General features: G+C 43.8%; 1 protein-coding gene across 1 annotated transcript in view; it reads left to right on the top strand.

Moving 5' to 3' along the window:
- OWL1 (DNAJ heat shock N-terminal domain-containing protein) overlaps window positions 1–26,567 on the top strand; it is a 405,956-nt gene that overhangs the window by 337,597 nt on the left and 41,792 nt on the right. The window contains exons 10-11 of the mRNA XM_089425106.1: window positions 25,717–25,794; window positions 26,295–26,540. Coding sequence (XP_089281232.1) covers window positions 25,717–25,794; window positions 26,295–26,540 — 324 coding nt within the window. The remainder of the gene's footprint in view (window positions 1–25,716; window positions 25,795–26,294; window positions 26,541–26,567) is intronic.

Below are 26,567 nucleotides of genomic sequence, written 5' to 3'. Positions count from 1 at the left end.
GAGTCTATTAGAATTTGTTGGAAATACTGAGAGGGGTGAATCCATATTTCTCTTCAATTGGTATATTTTTACCTTTACATAGCATTAATTAGCATTATCATCAGATATAACATAAATCAATAGTAAACAACACCATTCAACAATGTGCAAACATCAAGACAAGAGAATAGATTTTTAGGTGTAAACCCCTTCGGGACAAAAACCACCGAATGCTTCTTAATATTTGTCTTCAATAAAATGTACATCAATGTTTTCAGCTCCAATTGAGGGAGGCTCTAACCCCCTGGTTTTCAGGCTACAACCTGATGGATGCACCAACACCTTGCTAACCAGATGCTACTGGAGGGACGCTCCAACTCGCGCAGGTTTACAGGGTCTGGCCTTGAAGGAACCTTCGAATCCTTGATTCACCCACTGCTACTGGAAGGATGGTACAGCACCCTACACAGGCTCCAACCTGCCTTAGCACCACCCTGCCTCCTTGAAGTGTTTTTAGGCTCTGACCTAAAGGAGACTCCACTCTCCTGCCTTGCACCACCCAGCCACCTTGATCAGCTAGCGGACCACGTTTCATATATTTTCAGACTGGGTCCACATGTGCTCAATGTCAATACAAAGAAACTGTAATATAAGAAATTGTTATACACTCTTCGTCTGTCAATTCTGCCTTAGTTTGATCTGAATGTCAAACCCTAGTTGTCAACATCAACTCTTCCCAAGTGCCATCATCACTGTTTACTTCAATGTTGCTGCCATCTTTGACATCAGGGAGACAAGTCATATACCAAGGTCACTGCAATGCCAGGGATACTGTCATCAAGAGAATGTCTTCACAACTCTTATCAAGCTCACTATTGTGCAATAAGGTCACTGTCACTGTCAAGTATATCACAGTCACATCTCCAAGTCACTATAAGTAAATCACTGTCACATCATAATGCCATCAATTACTGCGATGCTTTAGATCACTGAAAATACTATGCCATGTGATGCACTGTTATGACGATAAAGTTAGACATGCAATATTTCCACTGTTATTGTTCATCACCATATATCACAACCACTCATCACACAAATACAAGGTCACTGTTATTGTCATATATCAAGGTCACAACAAGGTCACTGTCATGTAATCAAAGTAACCGTCACTGTCAAGTAGATGCACATGTCACTGTCACACACACACACACACTCATATATATCACTGTAGTTACAAGGACTCTGCCACTTTACAGTCATGCACCATTGTCATATGTCACAATAGAACACATTCATCAAAGGATTCTCTGCCATGCACTATTGATCTAAGCACATATATCATTGTCCAAAACAAAGTCACTGGAATACATAACTATCATACATTAGGTCACTGCTATATTTCACTTGGTTAGGGCACACATAAGCATTGCTATACTTCTCTCACATATTCATACAAGATCACTGTCGTATCAGGTTTCTGCCATATCAAGGGTTAATACCAAGAGCACTGTATGTAGATCAAGGGTACTGTCATAAGATTATGTCATTCAAAGGTACTGTCATCTGTTGTCGATGCAAGTGTTCAATTACTGTCTCTGTCCTTACTGTAAGCAATAATAATAATAATAAATTGCCTCTGCTGTCAACCTCTGCTACAAAGGTTTACCAGGTCGCTGTCAATCTTCTTCAAACAGGTGCTTCTGGTTAGTTTATCTTTCAGGCAACAATTGTGTCTTATAGAGGAGTGTTGTCGTAAGCCTATTCTTCAACCTTAATTTTGCACAGTTGTGCCAAGGATATACCTTTGTTACTTAACTGCCAATATTTTCCCTTTTTGGATGCGATACAACCTCAAATATTTGGATGGAAATCAATTTCCAAATCTGGATGGAGTAATCCTTCTGGAACAGAGTTTGCAATGGGATAACCCTCAGAGATTCAGACAACAATCATTCTTTGTTTCAGGAATGAATATATGCAAAGATGTGCCTCAAATTTCCATCATTGTACAAAACCCCTTACAAGATTTTGTCAATAAATGCCTCTAGTTAGGGTTCCTACAGGGTTCCAATAGTTTCAGTGTTTTAGTGAGTCCATCATTGATTATACAACTTAGTTTAGGAAAAAATATGGATGTGTTAGCTTCCGAAAATACGAGGTGAATGGTCTTGGATTTTGTTAATTTATGGTATGTTCTATGCTTAGAGCAGTTTACTTAAATTTCTTCTTATTAGCCACTGTTTAGCAATCACATAAACATAAAGTAAAATGTAGATAGAACATTAATAGATCGACAAAAAACAAGCCAAGACAAGAGACACCAGATGTGGCGGCTAGACAGAGACAAACCCCAACGTGGGGAAACCCTTGGATCAATTCTTCTTTAGTCTTCAATTGTTCAGCAGAGAGAAATAATACAAATTCATAAATCTGTAATTTTATGACAGCAGCAGCAAACCCTAACCAGCGTAGTCAAATCTGGTCAAACAAGGTGAAATTGGCCTTCAATCTGTTTGGTCAATTTCCCGGTCATCTAGTCCTCCAAAAGCAAGAATAAACAGCTCATAAACAGCCCCAAAAACACAGTTAAACTGCAGTCAACTGAAGTCAACCTGCTGCCCCAAACTAGGGCAGTCAACGCTGGTCAAACCAGAAGTCAGATTGCTTTGGTTTGCGTGCCAAAAATTGCGGCCTGCCTAGGAGAGGTTGCCACACCAAAATGGCACTCGTGAAAAGTCAATGCTTGGTCAACGCTGTCCAAAACGTCTTGCTGCAGCTTTTGCATCCTCCTGTGTCCTCCTTCCTTGCCCTCCTGCGTTTTCCTTCTTCCCACGTGTGAACTTCTCTTCCTCGTGTGTAAACCCAATCAGCTAAGGGGAGAAGAATGTGTGAGAGATGAGATGAGTGAATAATGACTCAACCTCACTTGTATTTATATGATATGCTGGGCATGTGTGCCACACATTTAGCTGCTGGCCGACCTTGACCATTTTTCAAGTAAATACAAATAAATTCATATCTCTATAAATACTTGTCGGAATTGGATGATCGTTAGATGAATCCTACACCTCTCGACGAGAGGAATTAAGGAAAAATATCAGCCGCCATAAATAAGATGACCCACATTGAGTTTGGCCCTAGTTGCCAATTTTAACACTCCCTCTCAACTAGGGAGAACTCCATCTGCTAATTCGTCTGACCATCAGTGTTATCTCTTCCATCAAATGCATTGCCCTGCATTGATCGGCTCTGCTTTGCTGAACTATGAAGAAGAAGAAATGATCGAGGATGTATCATACCATCTTCCACTGACCCGAAGTCAGTCCTAGAGAGTTTGTCATACCACTCTCACTGATCTGTAATATTCCTAACCCAGAATATTCCTCAAACCCCAGCAAAAACTCCAACCAAATATGTGCAAATGATATAATAACCCAGAAGTGATAAAATAACAGTGGAACAACATATAATAATGTAAACTGGAAATATAAGCAGATACACAAGAAATGCAGCAAGAAATGCTAAGCCATTTTATTATACTGAGCAATAAATGAGTAGAAGAGGTGATTAGACAGATGGCACCTCGACTTGCACAAGGCAAGTGAAGAAATACTCTCAGAATGACAAGAATGGCCTCTCTGCGTGGATGCTGCTGCTGCTAGAAAACAAATGATGATTTGGGGTTGCTCCCCTCCTCGGAAAAAGCTGAAACTCTGGATTCGGGCTCTACTCAAGAAACCCAGAAAGTTTTCATGGAATGGCCTCACACTGATATGCATCCCAGCTGCTGCGAAACTGTCGTGCTGTTGTTGCTGGAAATCAAATGAGGATTTGGGGTTGCTCCCCTCCTCAGAAAACGCTGAAACTCTGGAGTCAGACTCTACTCGAAAAACCCAGAAAAACCTAGAAAGATTTTCTGAAATGGCCGACCCCCGAAAATCACCCCCTTGGGGTTCTGCTCAGTTCCTCAACGACGTTGATGAAACTGCTGCTGAAACGCTGATGAAACTGCTGCTGAAACGCTGATGAAATGTTGATGAAACTGCTGCTGAAATGTTGATGAATCTACTGCTGGAATGCAAAATGGAAATACCTTGCCCGAGCAGGCACTCGAAGTCCCCCGGGGCTAAGGGTGAGATTTCCGAACGGAGACACTCATTGCACTAAACAATGCTGCAGACTAGCTAAACATCCAGCGTGCTCTAAGTCGAAATGACTATCACAAATGCTCATAACCAGAATGATCCCAAATGAGGGGGTTCCTCTCTATTTTATAGCCTCTACCTCTCACAATCCCTAGGCTCACTTTCTCCTGCGTGATCCCCTTCTTGCCATGTGTTCCTTCCGTCCTGCGCAGTCCCTCCATGTGTCTGCGTCGGCCCCATTTCTGTGTCCCCCTTTGGCCCCCTTGGTTCCCCCTTAAGTCACAACGTTGTGCTACCTAGGAAGTGACTTTTTATTCTAAAGTGAGTTATGTTCCCCCTTCCTCACTTTTTATTTACAAATAACTATAGAAGGCAAAAATTGAACAAAATCGAATATTCCAATTAGCAATAGCTAATTAGGAAAATTACAGTTTCCCCTTGCAAAATGTTACTTGTCCTCAAGCAACTGAAGTGATGGATGCTGTAAGATCTCCTCACTCTCCCAAGTGGCATCCTCATCTGGAAAATTCTTCCACCTCACCAAGAATTCCCGGACCGTCTTGCTCTGCAACCGTCTCTCCCTAGAGTCAGTGATAGCCTCCGGCTGCAATACCAAATTACCCTCGTTATCCATGGGTGGTAGCTCATCCATCATGGTCACCTGCTGCCCCAATGCCTTCTTCAGGCATGATACATGAAAAATGTTATGAATCTTGCTACCTTGGGGCAGCTCCAACTCATATGCAACCTGTCCAAACCTGCGTATCACCCTGTATGGCCCATGAAAGCGGGGCTTGAGCTTCTCAGCCCCCTTCTGCTTCAGCAATGACTGTCGGTATGTCACCAAACATCACGTCGACAAAAGATAAAGGATGATACCCATATAAGGCATAGAATGGTGACATACCAATGGACATGTGATGCGAAATATTGTAGTAGTACTCCCCCAGACGCAGCCACGTCAGCCATGCTCGCTGCTGCCCACTGACATAGTTATGCAAGTAGCCCTCCAGCCACTTGTTAACTATCTTCGTCTGTTCGTCCGTCTGTGGGTGATAGTTGGTACTCGGTGTCAACTCTGTCCCCACCAATTCGAAAATCGCCTGCCAAAACTTGCCCATGAAACGACTGTCCCTGTCATTGACGTTGGTCTTAGGAAGATCGTGTAGCCTGAAGATCTCCCTGAAGAATAGCTCGGCCACCTGTGCTATTGTATAGTGTGCGGATATGGCAAAGAAATGTGCGTACTTCGTCAGTCGATCAACGACGACAAAGATACAATCCTTGCCCTGTACCATGGGCAACCCTGTGATGAAATCCATCGAAATACTCTCCCATTTCCCCTCCAGAATGGGAAGAGGCTACAATAATCCTGCGGGATGTCTCATCTCTCCATTGTCCCTCTGGCAAACATCACACTCCCGAATGTGTTGGAGTACGTCCTCCTTGAGGCCCTTCCATGAGAACCTCTCCCTAATGGCCCTGTAGGTTTTGGTAAAACCCTGGTGTCCTGCCAATGGGGAATCATGTGATGCCTGGAGTATCTTCTTCTCGAGTTGAGACCAGTGTTTTACGAAACGGCCGTACCGAAACGGAAACGGCCGTTTCGTTCCGTTTCAACACAAAAAAATGTGACCCGGCCTTTGGCCCGGCTCGGCTGGCCGAGTCAGCTATGACTCGGCCGAGTCAGCCAATGACTCGGCCGAGTCATAGCTGACCCGGTCAACCCGGCCGGGTCCTGTCATGACTCGGCTGTTTCGTTCAAGTGCCGCTGGGGCAGCGTAATAACCAAAAATAAATGACTTTTTTGCTGATTTTTGCCAAGGATTCAGAGGGAGATGTAATGTTTTGATGATGTATGTCCATCAGATAAGGATCCTCCCATTTTCAAATGAAAGAGGTAATTTTAAGATGTAAGATCTAGCTTTGTTTCTAAGTGTCAAAGGTCTGGTAAAATTCAACAACTATTGTAGACTACACACAGGGACATTGGGGTATATCTGTATCATACATCACATTTAGCTGCCACGCAATGCTTTTGCACTAAACAGAATATTCTTTAATGTATACCTCTGTTCTAGAGGCGAATAGTAAAGGATCAGAACCGTGTCATAATCATAGAGTTGTGAACCACTGTCGTTGAATCATCAACTGGAAAAGTATAAGAGGAAGCTTGAGGGTCAGTTGGAGACACACCAAGAGAGATCAAGAATTTGATTTTTTGGGGTAGGTTTTGTTGAGGAAATCAAGTGAATGATCAGTTGCAGCGAGGGCAGTTTAGCAAGAGGCTGAAGAATACATATCAGAGAGGCAGCAAAGTGCCGAAACAGGTAGCGCAAAGCCTAGGAGAGCTGACGCAGAGACAACAAGGGTTAACGCAGAGGCTAAGGAGGCTAGCGGATAGAACACAGAGGCTAAGGACGCTGACACAAAAGACACAAAATGCTTCAGAGGCTGCGCTGAGGTGATTCAGTGGGACAAACTTAGAGCTGATTGGCTGATGCAGAGCTGAGAAGGTGACGCAGTTCCAGAGAGGGTGACGCAGTTCCAGAGGAGTGCGTGGAGTCACTGTGGGGTTGATCATCCGGTTGCTGATTTGCCGGAATATCTGTGTCCGGATAGAGGTACTACTGTCGAGAATATTCTTTGTTGGGTGATCCATTTTGGCACCCTAGTTGTATTCACAAAATATACTTAATAATAAAACCCTCATATCTGCTGCATCCGTTTTCTTGTATTGGGATTTTCTGGGGACGATTGTCTAAAAATAATGGTGTCCCTTGTGTTATTGTTTTTGTTTACGTCAGTACATGATCTGTATATCTGTGAAGGCTACATTTGTGTTTACTTCAATGTTCACGCAATTAAATAACTTGTTAATGTAAAGAACAAGTAGGAGATAGTAAACCAAAAATTGCAGTAGGGGTTTTTGATGTGTTACAAGAATTTTCACATGGTATCAGAGCGGTTGTAGATCATAGGCAACTGAAGGCACTAGCTGAGAAATCTGAGAGTTTGCAGTAGAGAAGCAATTGTCCTGAGAGACAGCGTTGTTCCAGAGCCAGTGACGTAGGAGGAGGAGTGATGAAGTGCAGAGAAGGTGAAGTAGAGGCTCACATAGTGCCTGCGTCAGCATTCTGAGCCAAGGAAGGAAGACGCAATAGCTGGGAGGAGCCCACGCAGTAGCTGCGTCAGCTGCCCAGGCTAGCGCAGAGGCAAAGGGAGGGCAGATCAGGCCTACATAGTGCAAAGTCATCTTTCTCAGCCAGGAAGGATCGACGATGTGGCCAGGAGGAGCTAATCCAACTCTCACTGTGATTGCGCAGAGCCAGAAGGGCTCAGATTCTTCGAGTTGCTGGGGCTAAGGGAGCTGTGCAGATTGTGGTTTGAGGAGCTTGTGGGATGTTGGTTCTGTCAATATGGAACAATGTCTAAGGAGATTAAACCAAGGTAGAGGGAAGCACTACCTCGGTAGATTTCTAGCCACGAAATCTAGATCCGGGTTGCAGCGGCAAAGGAGAATTGGAGAGGAGTGATTCAACAGTTGGCCAGAGTATTTCCGAGAGGGAAATCAGGACTCAGAGGGAGTCTAGAGAAGAGGAGCAAAGATGGCAGTGAACGGATTGAGGGATCATGACAGATTGGACAAAGCTTACAATTTGTGATCTGGAAGGCCAGGATCTTGGCAATCTTGGATAAACATTGCATCAAGGACTATGCGTTGAGAATAATAGCTGTCTCAGTCGACCCTGATGCAAATGAGAAGTATGAGGAGGTCTAGGCGAAGGCGAAATGCATGATACTCGATGGGGTCAAGGATCATGTAGTGCCACATATTGCTGAGAAGAACACAGCAAGGGAGATGTGGCAGACCCTGACCACCTTATACTAGGGCTCTTCCGTGCAACGAAAGATGTTGTTGGAAAATCAGCTGAGGTCATATCAAATGCAGAAAGGAGAGGAGATAGATCCCTTCCTTCTCAGGTTGCAAGGGATTCGCGACCAACTTACTTCTGTGGGGTCTACACCGGATCCAGAGTTCATGGTCAGGACTGCCCTGAATGCAGTCTCCGAGGAGTGGGAGACATTTGTCCAAAGCATTTTGGGCAGAGCGACTCTCCCCAGTTGGGAGGAGATGTGGGCAGCTCTTCGACAGGAAGAGCTCAGGAGAATGACCAAGGCGGGGAGTAGCAGTAAAGGAGTTCGAATCAAGGAGGAGGAGGATGCAGCTCTAGCATCTGCGGGACAACAGGGGGTTCAGAAGAGGAAGAAGAAAGATATCTCCAAGGTCAAGTGCTTCAACTGTGGGGAGCTGGGACATTATGCCTCTTAGTGCCCCAGGAAGAAAGGCAAGGGAGAAGCTTTAGACTCAAAGATTGCTCCAGCAAAGGCAGAGAAGGATGTCGAGATTGATGACAATTGTACCATGAGTGCTCATGCACCTCTAGAGAAGAGGTGGGGAGATATAGGGCTATAGTCGAGAGGACTACAGAAGCAGGGCCAAGATCCTTGAGGTGCCCAAACCCTTGGATCACATACGGCTACAGGAGCCCTTAACGACAGTAGCATGATGACAAGTGTCGGGTGGAGCAAGGTGTGATGGAGCGACAAGGCAGTGCTAGAGTGCAAAGCTTTGTAGCGGCACAGCGGAGGTTACAGCGGTGCGAGAGGCACAAAAGAGGTTGTAGCAGCGCAGTGGCAGCAGAGGGAGCACATGATAGCAGCAAAGGTAGCTTCAACATCACGAGGCTTCCAGACTGACCAAGATGTCAGTGTTTGGGTGAAGTCAGTTACTTACTTCTCGGTAACTTAGTTGTAGTGCAGCAGTGGCAGTGCTATGGGAAACATGTTGAGACTCGAGAGGGAGATGCAGTAAGTGGTTGTGGCAGTGTCAGTGCCATGAGCAGTAGTACAGGAAGCAACAATGCAGTGGATGTAGGGAAGAATGCCAAGCATCAACACAGAGGACCGATGCGGAAGATCAGTGTGACGCTTCTATGGTGAGGTATTACTAGAGCACATTCCTCACTAAGAGAGAGTGTTGATTTTGGGTAGCATCAGATGTGTTCTAGCCATGACATTTGGTGGAGAGGGTAAGGCACATGAGATCTCCAAGACCGAAAAATCGTTTGGAGAAATTCCACCTAGATGAAGAGATATTAAAATAATTAATATTTTTAATGGCTCCCTAAGTCTAAACTTAGGAAAATAAAAATATTAATGTGTATTTATATAAAATGGGTGAGAAAGTTCTAAGGGACGAGGATCAAGCCAGATCTAATCTTCGTCGTTGATTAGGGACTTAATCCTGACTGTTGAATCGTCAACTGGAAAAGTATAAGAGGAGGCTTGAGGGTCAGTTGGAGACACACCAAGAGAGATTAAGAATTCGATTTTTTGGGGTAGGTTTTGCTAAGGAAATCGAGTGAGTGTTCAGTTACAGCGAGGGACGCAGAGCCTAGGAGAGCTAATGCAGAGGCAATAAGGATTGATGTAGAGGCTAAGGAGGCCAATGCAGAGGACGCAGAGGCTAAGGAAGCTGACGTAGAAGACACATAAAGCTTCAGAGGCTGCGCTGAGATGATTCAGTGGGACAGACTGAGAGATGATTGGTTGACGCAGAGCTGAGAGGGTGACACAGTTCCAGAGACGGTGATGCAGTTCCAGAGGAGTGCGTGGAGCAGCTTTCACTGTCTAGCAGAAGGAACAACCAGAGTGACTGTGGGATTGTTTATCTGGTTGCTGATCAGCTGAAATATCTATCTCCGGATAGAGGTATTGCTGCCAAGGATATTCTCTGAAAGGTGAGCCATTTCTGGCACCCTAGTTGTATTCATAAATCTGCTTAATAATAAAACCCTCATATATGCTGCACCGATTTCCCCCCTTGTGTTTTTCCAGGGACCATTGTCCAAAAATAACAGTGTCCCTTGTGCTGTCTCAATTTATTTCAGTTGCTGATCTGTATGTTTGTGAAGGCTGCAATCAGTGTTTTACGAAACGACCGTACCGAAACGGAAACGGCCGTTTCGTTCCGTTTCAACACAAAAAAATGTGACCCGGCCTTTGACCCGGCTCGGCTGGCCGAGTCAGCTATGACTCGGCCGAGTCAGCCAATGACTCGGCCGAGTCATAGCTGACCCGGTCAACCCGGCCGGGTCCTGTCATGACTCGGCCGTTTCGTTCAAGTGCGGCTGGGGCAGCGTAATAACCAAAAATAAATGACTTTTTTGCTGATTTTTGCCAAGGATTCAGAGGGAGATGTAATGTTTTGATGATGTATGTCCATCAGATAAGGATCCTCCCATTTTCAAATGAAAGAGGTAATTTTAAGATGTAAGATCTAGCTTTGTTTCTAAGTGTCAAAGGTCTGGTAAAATTCAACAGCTATTGTAGACTACACACAGGGACATTGGGGTATATCTGTATCATACATCACATTTAGCTGCCACGCAATGCTTTTGCACTAAACAGAATATTCTTTAATGTATACCTCTGTTCTAGAGGCGAATAGTAAAGGATCAGAACCGTGTCATAATCATAGAGTTGTGAACCACTGTCAAAACAATTTCAGAAAACCAACGATTATGCCCTCAGAACAAAATGACTAAAACCTGCAAAATATATGTTGAACGAACCCAGGGAATCCCAGAACTATAAACCACAAACCCTTATACAAGTTCAATGCTGTTACAGATCAAAGGATGTCCGAATTATCTTATCTCTTTTGGAGAAAGGATGTCCGAATTACCTTAATCTTTTGACAACCTTTTGGTCCAGCAAGATATTAGAAGGTTCAAACTTCAATTTGGCATTTTCAACAATTATTTAGCCTTTTAATATGCTTCCATATTATCAACTTATTTGGGGCTTGTGACCACATAGTGGGTGCACCAACTTAAGTTGGACATATCTTTCAAACAGTAAGGAGTCTCGCAGCGTGCTATATATCCTTAGAATCGTAATGACGAGGAGAATCCAATAAAGATGGTCAAGCAATAATGAAGCGGAACATAAAGATGAGTCTTTGATCATGTATGACAGAGTCCAGAGTCCAGACTACAGTTGACTATGTATTTACTATTGCCATTGGGTACACCGTACCATTTTGATATAATGGATTGGTTCATGAGCCTACTTTGATCATATGTTGTCTTCCATGTATATTATAATGTTGTGTGTTTGAAAACTTGAATGAAAATCTTTAAAATTATGTTTAAAATTATGTTTTTTTATAAAAAAAATAAATATTTAATGTATTTTTTACAACGACCGAGTCATTGAAATCGAGCCGGCCGAGTCATTGCCGTTTCCGAGTCCGAGTCCGAGTCGATCCTCGGCCGAGTCCGAATCCGAGTCCGTTTTGTAAAACACTGGTTGAGACCCCTCAGTCAAGAAGATCCGGTCCCTGTAGTAGATGATCTCATCGACCACCCTGTACCTGTCATCTGCCACCTTCCCATCCAAAACCTCACATGCAAATCTGTCCTTGGAGTACTCTACTAAGAGTCAAGCCGTCCAATCTGTATCCAAGCTCATAAGAGACAACGTGGTTGGTCTACGTGAAAGGGCATATGCTACCACATTGTTCTTACCTTTGACATACTCAATGTCAAAGTCATATGCTTGGATCTTACTGATCCACTTCTGCTGCCTCTCTTGTAGTTGCTTCTGCTCCAAAAATAACTTGAGGCTGTTGTGATCAGTCCTCACCCTGAACCTGTTGCCTACCAAATACTGCCGGTACTTAGCCAATGCATGCATGATAGCCAGCATCTCCTTGTCGTATATGGAATACAACCTCTCGTGCGGAAGGAGCTTCTGGCTCTCAACTGCTATAGGGTGACCTCCCTGCATCAATATTGCATCGATCCCCTCTCCCGACGCATCACACTCCAAAACAAATGGCTGCGTGAAATCTGGCAATGTAAGCAACTCCTGGATAGCCCGCTCAATCTCATCCTGATAGGCCTTGGGGTGCCTATAGGGGGTGGTAATCACTGCCTGTATGCCCTGCTCAAGCTCGATGGTGTGCTCAAACCCCCGATCTGGTGGCTGTCCTGGTGGAATCTCCCCAAACACTATGGCATACCGATCAAGGATAGACTGTATCTCTGGGTGTACCGTCTGCCCTGTAGTTCCTGCCTCTGATGCACGCAGCTCCACTGCCCACTCTATGTCTCCCTTTCGGAAGATTGCCTCTATCCGATGAGCCGAGAAAGTCTGAGGTGGATATGTGTGCTGTCCCCGTATCTGTTCATGCCTCCCTGTCTTCTCATTATTCCACTCCATCTCCAGGGTCTTCCAATCTGTCGTGGCCTTCCCTAGAGTGATAAGCCATTGAACACCTAGTATCATGTTGGTGTCCGGAATATCGACCACGAAAAAGTGGTCAGTCAATGTGTAGGTGCCTATCGTCACTGAAAGCTCTGGAACATAACGAGCACACGTCATGGTCTGATCTCCTGGGACCAAGACCGAAAACCCATCGAAGCTCTTTGTCTGTATACCTCTCTGCTCAACCTCTGGGCATCGATGAAGTTGTGGGTTGCCTCACTGTCAACCAAAACTGATACGCGCTGGCCATGTACTGTCCCTCGTATGCATAGCGTCAGATACTTGGGAACTCCCCGCAACACTGGAACCCCTCCGATGGGTGCAAAAGATGCACCACCTGCTGGTGGTGGTGGAGGTGGCAAAGGTCCCTGTCCATTATGGCTATCTCCTGCCTCCACACCATCCTCGTCATCCTATTCTCCACTGCTCTCAGAGAAAACCTCAATGAAATGTGCCTTGCTAGTAGCACATCTATGTCCTGGTGCCCATGGCTCTTGACATGTGAAGCACAACCACTTCTTTTTCAGCTCCCTCTTGACATCATCGTCAATCTGCACTCGTCCTAGATTCCCCTTTGGAGGTGGAATCCTCACATCCTTCCCCTTAGACTAGAAAGTCTGTCTCTGGGGGTAAGTGTCCGGGGCCTGGGTAAGACATCCTGTAAGTCCCGGGTCCTGCTGATAGCGTCCTGGAGTGTGGCTGGTTTAGTGGATCGAACTAAACCTCGAAGTGGCTCTGCTAACCCCTCAACATACATATAGACCCTTCGTGCTGTGGATAGGTCTGGCACCATCACAGAGACCCTCAAGAAAGTTGCAATGTAGTTCTCTGGGCTCCCTGTCTATTCCTTATCAACTCAACAAAATGCTGCTCTGGATCCCTCTGATCAAATCGCTCCATCAATCTCCTGGTGAACTCGGCATATGTTGTCACCATGGAGTGTCCTAGTGTAACCATCCCATGAAACCACCAATCCTGGGCCTCACCATCCAAATGCAATGTCGCCACCTTGATGGCCTCTGTCTCCGACATCTGGTTAAGTTGAAAATAAATGTCCAGCTTCTCCACCCAAGACTTTGTCGAACTGTTTGATGAGCCATCAAACGTAGGCAAGTGGAATCTACTCGCTGCACAGTGGGTGTCGCCGTCATGGTAATGCCGGTACCCTCTGTGATGATCATGGGGTCTGCTATCCCGCTGGAGCTGAACAAAATCTCTGAATGAGAGGGCTTCCCTGAACTCCTGCCCATTGGACTGGTACTCTGCAAAATAGTCGCCCATATGCCCGAGCTCTGCCTCTTGCTGGGCTGCAGCCCCCGTGTCTGCTCCTAAGAATGTGGGCATGGTAGAGCGTGTAGGGGCATGCGAGGCCTCCTGCTGCACAGTATCACGCTGCTCTGGCAAGTGATGGGATGCATTTGATCCCTCACTGATCTGAAAAACTCGTGGGCTCTCCCGCTGTCTGGCCTCTACTGCCGTGAATCTTTGTCCCATCACCTCAATCTGCCTCGACAGATCCTGCACTGATTTGAGGAGCATATCTGCAAATCTCTTCCCATCCTCGTTTGCCATCCGCTTTACGTCCACTACTGGCTCTCTCTGTTCTGCATCTACCACAAGTTCCTCTTGTTCTGCATCTGCCAAAGGAACACAATCTCCCTCTCCGTAGTTATTCTCTAACCTACGCCCAGTGTCTCTGTATCTCTGACCTCTGTAACAGATATAGGGTTTTTTCCCCGGTGTCATAGATTTCTAGCTCCACAGGCTGAGCTAGATCTATGCTCTGATACCACTGTAATATTCCTAACCCAGAATATTCCTCAAACCCCAGCAAAAACTCCAACCAAATATGTGAAAATGATATAATAACCCAGAAGTGATAAAATAACAGTGGAACAACATATAATAATGTAAACTAGAAATATAAGAAGATACACAAGAAATGCAACAAGAAATGTTAAGACATTTTATTATACTGAGCAATAAATTAGTACAAGAGGTGATTAGACAGATGGCACCTCGACTTGCACAAGGCAAGTGAAGAAATACTCTCAGAATGACAAGAATGGCCTCTCTGCGTGGATGCTGCTGCTGCTAGAAAACAAATGATGATTTGGGGCTGCTCCCCTCCTCAGAAAAGCTGAAACTCTGGATTCGGGCTCTACTCAAGAAACCCAGAAAAACCCAGAAAGCTTTCATGGAATGGCCTCACACTGATATGCGTCCCAACTGCTGGGAAACTGTGTTGCTGCTGCTACTGGAAATCAAATGAGGATTTGGGGCTGCTCCCCTCCTCAGAAAAGGATGAGACTCTGGAATCAGACTCTACTTGAAAAACCCAGAAGAACCCAGAAAGTTTTTCTGAAATGGCCGACCCCCGAAAATCACCCCTTGGGGTTCTGTGCAGTTCCTCAAAGACGCTGATGAAATTGCTGCTGAAATGCTGATGAAACTACTGCTGAAATGCTGATGAATCTACTGCTGAAATGCTGATGAAACTGCTGCTGAAATGCTGATGAATCTACTGCTGGAATGCCAATGGAAATACCTTGCCCAAGCAGGCACTCGAAGTCCCCCGGGGCTAAGGGTGAGATCTCCGAACATAGACACTCAATGCACTAAACAGTGCTGCAGACTAGCTAGACAGCCAACATGCTCTAAGTCGAAATGACTATCACAAATGCTCATAACCAGAATGATCCCAAATGAGGGGGTTCCTCTCTAGTTTATAGCCTCTGCCTCTCACAATCCCTAGGCTCACTTTCTCCTGCGTGATCCCCTTCTTGCCATGTGTTCCTTCCCTCCTACGCAGTCCCTCCATGTGTCTGCGTGGGCCCCATTTCTGCGTCCCCCTTTGGCCCCCTTGGTTGCCCGTTAAGTCAAAACGTTGTGCTACCAAGGAAGTGAATTTTTATTCTAAAGTGAGTTATGTTCCCCCTTCCTCACTTTTCATTTACAAATAACTATAGAAGGCAAAAATTGAACAAAATCGAATATTCCAATTAGCCATAGCTAATTAGGAATATTACATAAACAACCCCAAAAACACAGTCAAACTGCAGTCAACTGAAGTCAACCTGCTGCCCCAAACTAGGGCAGTCAACGCTGGTCAAACCAGAAGTTATATTGCTTCGGTTTGTGTGCCAAAAATTGCGGCGTGCCTAGGAGAGGTTGCCACACCAAAACGACACCCCTAAAAAGTCAATGCTTGGTCAACGCTGTCCAAAACGTCTTGCTGCAACTTTTGCGTCCTCCTGTGTCCTCCTTCCTTGCCCTTCTGCATCCTTCTCCTTCCCACGTGTGAGCTTCTCTTCCTTGTGTGTAAACCCAATCAGCTAAGGGGAGAAGAATGTGTGAGAGATGAGATGAGTGAATAATGACTCAACCTCACTTGTATTTATATGATATGCTGGGCATGTGTGCCACACATTTAGCTGTTGGCTGACCTTGACAATTTGTCAAGTAAATACAAATAAATTCATATCTCTATAAATACTTGTCGGAATAGCCCCAAGAGTTAGCTCAATCGGTCAAATCAAGTGCCTCGCCAATGGGAGGTCACAGGGTCGAATCCTGAAAGCTCTTGGGGTTAGGTCAGTAAATAGGCCGAGGGGTGTTGATGCCTTCGGGTGCGTCCACTCAGTGTTGAACAACCCTGGATGTAGCAGTTACCCATTGACCCGGGTATCCGTGAACCAGAAGTGAAAAAAAAAATACTTGTCGGAATCAGATGATCGTTAGATCAATCCTACACCTCTCGATGAGAGGAATCAAGGAAAAATATCAGCTGCCATAAATAAGATGACGCACATTGAGTTTGGCCCTAGTTTCCAATTTTAACACTCCCTCTCAACTAGGGAGAACTCCATCTGCTAATTCGTTTGATCGTCAGTATTATCTCTGCCATCAAATGCATTGCCTTGCATTGATCGGCTCTGCTTTGCTAAACTATGAAGAAGAAGAAATTATTGAGGATGTATCATACCATCCTCCACTGACCTGAAGTCAGTCCTAGAGAGTGTGTCATACCACTCTCACTGATCCCAGATCAGTTTCATTGATCCCAGATCAATGGAGGTCATCCTAGCATAGGGAGTACGGTAGATACAACGATGCATCCATCGATAGTACTACTAATGGTCCCTAACCCCATTTCCCTACTCATTGATCAGATGAGAGGTACTTCCCATGAGTCCCAGACTGCATGGGTAGGATGCATCGACATGAGAACTAATCATCCTATTCCAAAGTCACCATGGGGTATCACAGGGGAAGGTTGAACCTTTCACCCTGTGGTCGCATGTCGCTCCAAGAAGTACCCCAAGCCCCCCAGAGCTCAATGTATGCATCATGCACGACCCTCATAAGAGGGTCTCTCAACAACACCAACTCGTTCTCGAAAAGTCAAGAATTTGACCTTTCCCAGGGGCTTCGTCAAAATGTCGACGACATGCTCATCTGTACCGATATGTTGGAGCCTTATTGCTCCCCGCTGCAACATATCCTAGATATAGTGGTACCTGATATCGATATGCTTGGAGCGATCATGAAATACGGGATTCGCTGATAAACGAATCCCGCTCTGGTTGTCACATAGGATCACGGTAGTATCCAATGTAAATCCAAACAGCTCACCGAAGAGCTTCTGCAACTAGACCGCCTCACAAGAGGCCATACTTGCAACAATGTACTCTGCCTCAGCGGTGCTCAAAGCCACCGACTTCTGCTTCTTGCTCATCCAGGATATCGAGGCAGATCCCAAAGGGAAACAGCACCCGAAAGTGCTCTTTCGGTCCACCACACTGCCTGCCCAATCAACATCGGTATATCCATGTAATCTCACATCTCTGGCAGTGTATCTCAACCCATGAGTGATTGTGCCACGAAGGTATCTCAACATATTCTTAGCACCAATCCAATGTGTTTGGTGAGGCTCAACCATATGTTGACTCAACGTGTTGACTGCAAAACATATATACAGACGAGATTTCACCAAGAACATCAATGCTCCAATGAGTTGACGATACTCGGTAGCATTTTGTAAAATAGGTCCAACAACACTTCTGCTTAACATCTTGAAGTCAAGCTCCATCGGGGTAGTCACGGGCTTGTAGTCCACCATACCGAATCTCTCCAATATTTTCACCACATATTTTCCGTGAGATAGGAAAATCTCCCCTGGCTTTTGTCAGACTTCTAGTCCTAGGAAATAGTGCAGCAGTCCTAGGTCCTTCATCTCAAACTCAGAAGCCAACTCCCTCTTACATTTGTGAAGGAGAGGGTCTGCACCTGTCAAAAAGAGGTCATCAACGTACAACACCAGTCTGAGAGCTTTGTCATCTTCAACCTTAAAGTAAAGGTTAGGGGCGGCTTCACTCTTAGTGAACCCCAACTTCATCAAGTAGCTATCGATCCTCTCATACCACGCTTGGGGTGCTTGCTTCAACCCATAGAGGCCTTTCTTCAACCTGCACACATGAGATTCCTGATCATGAATCTCAAATCCTTCGGGTTGTTCCACATAGACTTCCTCTTTGATTGAACCATGCAAGAATGCAGTCTTGACATCCATCTGATGTAGGTTCCATCCTTGCGAAGCAGCAAGGGCTATGATCGACCACATGGTGGTGTATCTAGCAACATGTGCAAAAGGAGCGTTATACTTTTCAGCACTTCCATCAGCTCCATGCTTTATCTTGTAAAGCCATTTCGAAGTGACAACTGTTTTGTCCTGGGGTCTAGGGACCACATCCCAGACATCGTTCTTCATGATGGACTCATATTCCTTAGTCATAGGATCCTTCCATACTTGATGCTTGATAGCTTCGGCGAACGATGAAGGCTCATTTTGAATGATCGTGCTCATGATGGTCAAGTATCCCTGATACCTGGCCGACTTCTTACTTTCTCAGAAAGTCCCTGTGGGTGCAATGTGTCCTTCGACATCATCGAGTGTCCCCCTCAGCGATGAAGGCCTCTTCCTAGAAGAGGAAGGCTCTTGCAGAGGGGGATCAATAGGTTCTTCTATATCAGGCATCGTCTCATCTTCCTTTTCCTCTAGTTTCCTGGTGTCAACTTCTCCAAATTTTCTTAGTATAGGAAGATTGTTAACTTTGCTAAGAGCCATATCTTCGTCAAAGGTGACATCATGGCTAATCTCAACATCCCTTTGACCAGCCACATAGATTCTATAGCCCTTAGAATTTTCGTTGTAGCCCATGAAGATTCCTTTCTTTCCAGATGCACCCAATTTATTCCTTTTCTCTTTCGGCACATGAAATTATACAGGATCATGGCTAATCTCAACATCCCTTTGACCAGCCACATAGATTCTATAGCCCTTAGAATTTTCGTTGTAGCCCATGAAGATTCCTTTCTTTCCAGATGCACCCAATTTATTCCTTTTCTCTTTCGGCACATGAAATTATACAGGACTTCCAAAAATTCTAAAATGAGATACGCCAGGTTTCTTACCAGTGAACATCTCTTCGGGAGTCTTGGAACTCAATGCTTGACGAGGGCATCGATTTTGAACATATACGACGGTATTCGCAGCTTCGGCCCATCGAAACTTCAAAAGCCATTCATCATGGAGCATAACACGGACAACTTCCACAATCGTACGATTCTTCCTTTCTGCCACACCATTCTGCTCAGGAGTATATGGTGTTATAGTCTCCCTCTTAATGCCAACCTCTTTGCAAAAGTCATGGAACTCATTGGATTCATACTCAGTCCCATTATCAGTCCTTAAGATCTTGATCTTCTTTTCGGTTTGATTCTCGATCAAGGCTTTGAAGTGATGAAACCAGGAGAACACTTCATCCTTGTTTTTCAAGAAGTATATCCAAGTCTTGCGAGATGATTATTACAGATGATTATTCTTCCAACTTCTACTCCATTTATTTAATACATCTTATGTTGTTTTTCCACGATACTGGTGTCTAGGATAGAATCATAAACCACTCACAGTACGAAACCAAGTATCACAAAATATTACAATGGAATATAAACAACAGTAAATCACACGTGTACAAATTTAGACAACATTTTACAAATTTTCAACCCAACTTCGTTATAGAAGTCAAACTGAATAATACAACAGTCTAGGGCTTCCGTACTTGGGATAATAGTGCTCATCCATCCACTGATACAAGATATACACCAACTAGCACTTGGTATCAGTCACTTCGACAACCAAACTACCCTGAACAAGATACTCTAACCGTCTGGCTGATGTAGCATGCAATCACATCTCCTCTTGGTCGTACCCTGTACTTCTCTGGTCCTTCGGCTCCTGATCTGCAACACTACCTCTATCAATGATCCAAGTCCATCTGGCCACTGAATCTCAACTATCCAATCTACTCTCTCGTTGATCGTTTGTCCATCAATGCATCAACACATTGAGACTCCTGTTGAGTTGTTCACAAGTCCATTTGTGAACAACTCTCAATTGCCCACTGCTACTCCTTAGTTACTCAGGGACTTCAACCCACTATAGCCATCTTGCGTTGCTCTAATGAAGACTAACATAGGGCACGAAGGATTGCCACCTATCATTGCAAGATGCCCATCTCTCACAATGAACACGGCTAGGAGGACTACCCATCTTCTACTGTAGATATCCTTCTCCACACAACAAGTCTAGTGCTACTCAAACTGCTCCTGGCTGATGAAACCCTTGAGCTCTTCTTCTGCTACTCTAGCAACAACCTGAGTCCATCAAGATGGCGCACATAGGGCTTGAAGCAAGCCTCTACAGTCCTCCCATGTTGTTTTTTAGGTTGCTTCAACTCTGTCTCTCCTAGGCCTACACTTGATCCACTCTCACACGACCCTCCAACACACCACGAGTGACCAATCCTTGTTTTAGCATCTACACTCTAGTTAGGGCATCCAACCACCTAGGAAACCCTTCCTCTTGGCTACCAACAAACATCACAAATTGTCCTCTCCTAGGATACCATCCACCTACAGATCACATCAACTCAAGAGAACAAACATACATTTGTTCGACAACCTTCCGCTGTTCCTCTTGACATGCATACAACTGCTCATTTGCCTGCTCATAAGATGTCCTGAAATTGTTGTCCAACACTAGGACACCTCATCCACTAGCATTAAGAACAACCTTAAAGACACCAATTCATACCTCTTGATCCAAGTCTATCCAATTGTTGTAGGTGTTGGCTCTGGTTAGGGATGATAACACTTTGATCCAACTCTTTGTTCCTCCTCAAAAACCTCTTCTACAACTGTGACCCACCTTTCTTTTGTCTTCGCTCCTAAACACTGCATCCTAGGAGAGTTACCAACCCTTTCTAGGCCTTGCGACATCCTTCCAGGCAGAGATATAGGGATCAACCCTCCTTCCAAGCAATTTAAAGGCCTGCGGCTCCCTTTTGAGCTGCCCACACATCTCTATAGCCTCCTATACAAAACCAAAACCTTGCGGCCTTCAAGATAGAGGTCGTCCACACCAAAATATGCCCTAAAACAAACCCAGAAATATCCTTAGGACATGCGACCTCTTACAACTACAACTCGGACCTGCAATGGAGGTTAAACATACCTCAAACAGTGCTCTGTTCCCACACCCTTGTCCTCTCCTTGTTGCAGCTGTCACAGAGGTGTATTTCTATGCCTTTGATGCACTTTGGATAATAATTTATGCTTCACACTTGACCTCTATTTATATGCATCAAGTGACTCCAACGAATTTGTCTTTGGGCACCACTTTAACCTCATGCTGACCTATCCAACTAGATTTGAGTGATTTTCGTTGCGTCCGGTTACTCTCGGAGACCTTTGTCAACTCAAATAATCACATGTCCAAAATTCCTCATGGATTCACACCCACATGCTCGGGTGCAAAGCCCACAAGCTTGGGTTCTATACCCCATAGTTTTAAAACTCCGACTCCGACTCCGACTCGGCCGAGGATCGACTCCGACTCTGACTCGGAAACGGTAATGACTCGGTCGGCTCGATTTCAGTGACTCGGTCGTTGTAAAAAATACATTAAATATTTATTTTTTTATAAAAAAACATAAATATAAAGATTTTAAACATAATTTTAAAGATTTTCATTCATGTTTCCAAACACACAGCATTATAATATAGATGGAAGACAACATATGATCAAATTAGGCTCATGAACCAATCCATTATATCAAAATGGTACCCAATGGCAATACATAGTCAACTGTCATACATGATCAAAGACTCAAAACAAAAAACACATAACCAAGGAGGCTAGAAATGGCCTCTACAACAAAAGTAAACTGTGACCAGACTCCAGTACTAGTACTATAGCTACTGGCTAGTAGCTACTGCTAGAGGAGCCAAGATCATGTCGATCAATCTCTGGATCATCATCAGAGTCAGACAGGGGGCCCCATGGCTCCTCCTCATCATCATCATCTCCAACTGCAGCTGTAGAAGTGGTACCACTAGTAGGCTGTGCAACTGCAGCAGATGCAAGCTAAGATAAAGTAGATATGCGGCTGCGCTTCTGTCGTGGCTGAGCAAAGGAAGCACCTACAACTAGAGTCCTTGCTGGCTGTGAGACTGAGGCTGGTGGATTGGGATCTGCATTAAACTAAACAGCATGTTCAAGTTCAACTGATGTCTCGATATCTAAATCTAAATCAAGATCCTCATCAGGATCAAACTCTGCTGGACGACTCTCCACTACCCAATCTGATGTTGGATCAATGTCTTCCAACACAATGGGATCTGAATCAGGTCTTTTGTTCAGCAAATGGTTTCGTCTGAGCCGGAGGTTGTATTGGACATAAACTAGATCATTTAACCGTGTTTGATCCAAACGGTTTCTCTTCTTTGTGTTACTTGGGAGCAGGAGCGAACACGGGAGCGGGAGCGAAATTTTCAAAAGCTCCTGGTTTGGGAGCGAATCTTAGAGGAGTTCGACAACCAATGTCACTAACATCAAGGTACATAGAGGGATTGGTGCTCTTGATTAAATATGAGTTCCATACCCTAATACATGACAAAATTCAATGGAAACATTGCAATCCTGCAATCCTGAAATCCTGAAAAATTGATAAGTCTGCTGGATTTTGAATGAAATCTAAATTTCTACTTTCTCCATATGAAATCCAATGAGGCCGAAACCATTCTCAAACATCCCGAGTCATTTCATGGTAATGTTAAAAATTTAAGTAAAAGGATGAAAATGAAGATTAAGGAGAATGTCAGTTTTACTTTAAAAATTTAACATTACCATGAAATTTGAATAGCATATCAATAGTAGAGAGCATTTGAGTGTGTTAAATAGGGTTTGGGAGGGGGAAATGGACCCCAAGTAACATTTAGCTAATTCATAAAACACCTTGAAGTCCAAACCAATCAGCAAACCCCTTAAAATTTCATTAAAATAATGTTAAATCGCTGTTTTAGTGGGTTACGGGCCACTGTTTGTGACTCGGCCGAGTCAGTACGGGAAGCGGCCGAGTTGGCCGAGTCAGTCATGACTCGACCGAGTCATTCAATGACTCGGCGGAGTCATGGCTGACTCGGCCAACCGAGCCGTTTTTTGTACCGAGTCACTCCGGAGGGCAATGGAATGGACCAACTCGGCCGTTTCCGTTTCGAAACGGCCGTTTTTTAAAACTATGCTATACCCACAATGCATACTTGTCTACCCATTCTTCCACAACCATCAAGCCTAGGGTTTGGAGCACCTCCCAAGCTAGAAATCTCAACACTCCCTGTTAGCGAGGGATGTACTTCCAACACTAGGAAATCTCCATCAACATCATCTTCGACGACACTAGCCCATTTGGCATCCATCACTACAACACACTCTGTAGAATGAACCCTGTAATCTTGGTAGTGCCTCTGCCTCATCACATCTAAACCTGAAGATCCCATCAATTCCACAGGGCTGCTCCCTCTGAAGCTAGTCTTCGTCTGAGTCTACATGATCTCCACTGGGTCATCCTGTCACCGATCTGGTGTCCTACAAGGTCAGTCCGAGTTGCGGTTGAACACAGAACATCATCACCGCAACCCTATCCTACAAGCACTCATCCTCCTGGATCAAATACTACTCGTGCAAATCCTTCCAATCGCAGATACGCAACATCATGATCCAAGAAGAAACTAGCCTGCCAATCTGCAGTCCATCACATGAAGCAATCTCGATCATGTTGATCTTGTCCAAACCAAAGAAACCGTCGAGCTGTCCCAACCATCCATGGCAAGTCAAAGGAATTCCATGATCTGTGAACCTCCACATAACATATTGTAGTGCACCAGGCTCACCACCGATCCAACAGAACTCCCAACCCATCTCACCATGTAGCCAATCGAGACCACATTTCCATGTCTTCAGCTGAATGCTCTGCTCCATGATCTAGACACCCACAACTCCCTCTGCGCTGCTTCGCTGTGCACACTGTGATTCACTATCCCTTCAAAGTAGCTCTGATACCATCTTGTTTTTCCATGATATTGGTGTCTAGGATAAAATTTTAAATCACTAACACTACCAAACCAAGTATCACAACATATTATAGCGGAATATAAACAACAGTAAATCACATTTGCACAAAGATAGACGACTTTTTACAAGTTTTCAATCCAATTTCGTTATATCAATCAAACTGAATAATACAACTGTCTAGGGCTCCCGTACCAGGGATAATGGCCCTCATACATCCACTGATACAAGATATACAACAACTAAGGCTTGGTGTTGGTAACTTCGACAAGCAAACTAACTCAATACCTGCATCATAGAATGGATAGAAAAAGTAAGAAAAGTAATCCAAACAAAAATAGTTTACATGTTTGCGACCTGAGCTGCTTGAAGAGAACTTGAAGGAGAATCCTGGGCAGGCATAAAATCTCCAAGGGATCTGGAATTGTGGTGTCCTTGAAAAGCCTTGATCTTAAGGCTCTATTTTTAATTGATGTTGGCACAAAACAATAATGTAAAAACTTACAAGAATATAAAGCCTAAGAGATTCAATCATGCAAGTAGCAAATAAATTGCTGCAATGAATTTTATTATTTATAGAAGTACAAAAATTAATTTAGGGTGATCATCTTTGACCAAGTCTTTGAGGGTTAACATTAAAATATACACATTTAGGTGGGTGATCAAGTGTGGTCAAGCCCACAATAAATTATGTATGATGAGATAGGAAAAATAAAGTAAAAGGCATAAATTATAATTATTGTACATAGTGTAGCTATGTCAACTTAGGAAGTTAGAGATCAAGTGTCATAAGGTATTCGAGTTTTCTGTGTCTCTCATAATTGGTCCAAATAAATGGAACTTCTGTCTTCATTGAAGTTAACTATGATTCAAGCCTCATGATTCATAGAGTTGCTGTCTTAGGGTGCCCAGAAAGCAAATGTAATGTTACCATTCTTGTATTCCAATGAAGTTCAATATTATTTATTTATTGAACATTTATAAGGATGTTCTAGAAGAAAATGCCTCATCTGTTTCGGTTAATTCGCATGCCATTATGCCATCTGCAAAAAAGCCTTTAGAATTTTGAAAATTACTCATAGAAGAATGCTGTTTTCAACAGATAATCTAGTTCCTGATTATGAACCAGGTGCTCCAATTAGTGTACAGTTTATTGATTGTATGGAGCGAAGTTTGATATTGCCACAATGGGTGGATTTTTTATCAAGTTTGATATGCCACAATGCTGCCTGTGACGTGAAATGATTTTCCTAGAAATCTGGATCTTCAATCTGAACACTGACCAAACTTTGAAGCCACTACTAGGAAGTTTATAGGGTCTGTGAGAATTATTACTAGTCTCTTAAATAATAAGCTAGAAATAAAGGACTATAGTCTATTTCCCTTTTTTTCAATCTGTAATTATGAGCATGTATCTGTTTATTGGTTAGAACTAAAGTGGTAGTACAATATGTGAAAAGGTATGATTGGCCTCTCGCCCTTCTGTGTAATTTACTTTCATCACTTTTTGCTCTTTTAAAATTGCACAGGTGCAATTATTGGTTTATAACCCCTTCTAGCCAGTTAGCGTAGAGAGGACACCCTTGTATTCAGATTATCACTGTTGTAGCTCCAACAACACAGTGGACCTTCTAAATTTTTAGCCAATCCACAGAAATCTATACTGGTTTTGAAAAAAACAGGTGGTCTTGCTAGAGATGGAATTAACATTTTATTTATGCATGCAGATATGTTATCTGAATAAAAGTTATTCTTCTGAAGCTCCATGTTTCTGCTTGCTTGCAGGTTTGCATTATTAAACCTTACTACCATAGAAGGGAAAAACGGAAGACACTAGAGAAGCGGAAAATGACTTTGGCCCAGGTTTGTGTAAACAGATTGCAGTTAGTAAATCTGCTTGTAATTATGTCTCAATTCCATGTAATTATTCTGATGATTTTGGAAATTTTTTATTGTACTTTTGTCATGCCTAAAATTATGCAGAGACAGAAACATGTAGGATTATGATGGTCTATTGATTACATCTATTATTTTGATATTCGTTGATAAATATGAAGGGGATATCTATTAATTTTACTTGTCTCTGGTGGATGATGTGTTTATAGGATTCTGAACCTTTTAATAACATCCTAACATGCACTTGGGCTTGCTTCTTCAAGAATGTCACTTTATAGATCATCCCAGTCTTTAGGGAGTCAACATTGACTTAGAAAATTAAGACAATCCTGTTAGTCAGCTTTCATTGATAATCCGTGTACCTTGTCTAATAAAATTGGAGTTAGATTGTGCAAGATCAAAGTTAATTATTTCTTTCTTGTTTATAACCATTTAAAATGTGGTGCTGATTAGTGTTTGGATTGCAGGTCCTTGAGGGAAAAGAAGCAGCAGAGAAGGCTCAAACTCTTCTCCACAACGTTGCTATGAGAAAGAAAGATAAGCAAGCTGAAAGAGGAGGGTTAGTAATCACAGAAGCCGTCTATGGAAATCTAAAGGGGCACAGGAAAAGTGTTGAGGAACCTGTGTTGGACATTGAAAATGAATTACCACCACCAACACTGGATGTTACTATACCGTTGAACTTTTTGGTGGATGATTCTGGCCAGCTCAAGGTATGTATACTGTTCCGTAAACATATT

The sequence above is a fragment of the Pinus tabuliformis genome, chromosome 6 (genome assembly GCF_031772625.1).
Source record: "Pinus tabuliformis cultivar Carrire ecotype Pingquan chromosome 6, CPIR1, whole genome shotgun sequence".
Taxonomy (NCBI): Eukaryota; Viridiplantae; Streptophyta; class Pinopsida; order Pinales; family Pinaceae; genus Pinus; species Pinus tabuliformis.
The sequence above is the reverse complement of the archived record's forward strand: the minus strand, read 5'-3'. Positions and strand labels throughout refer to the sequence as shown.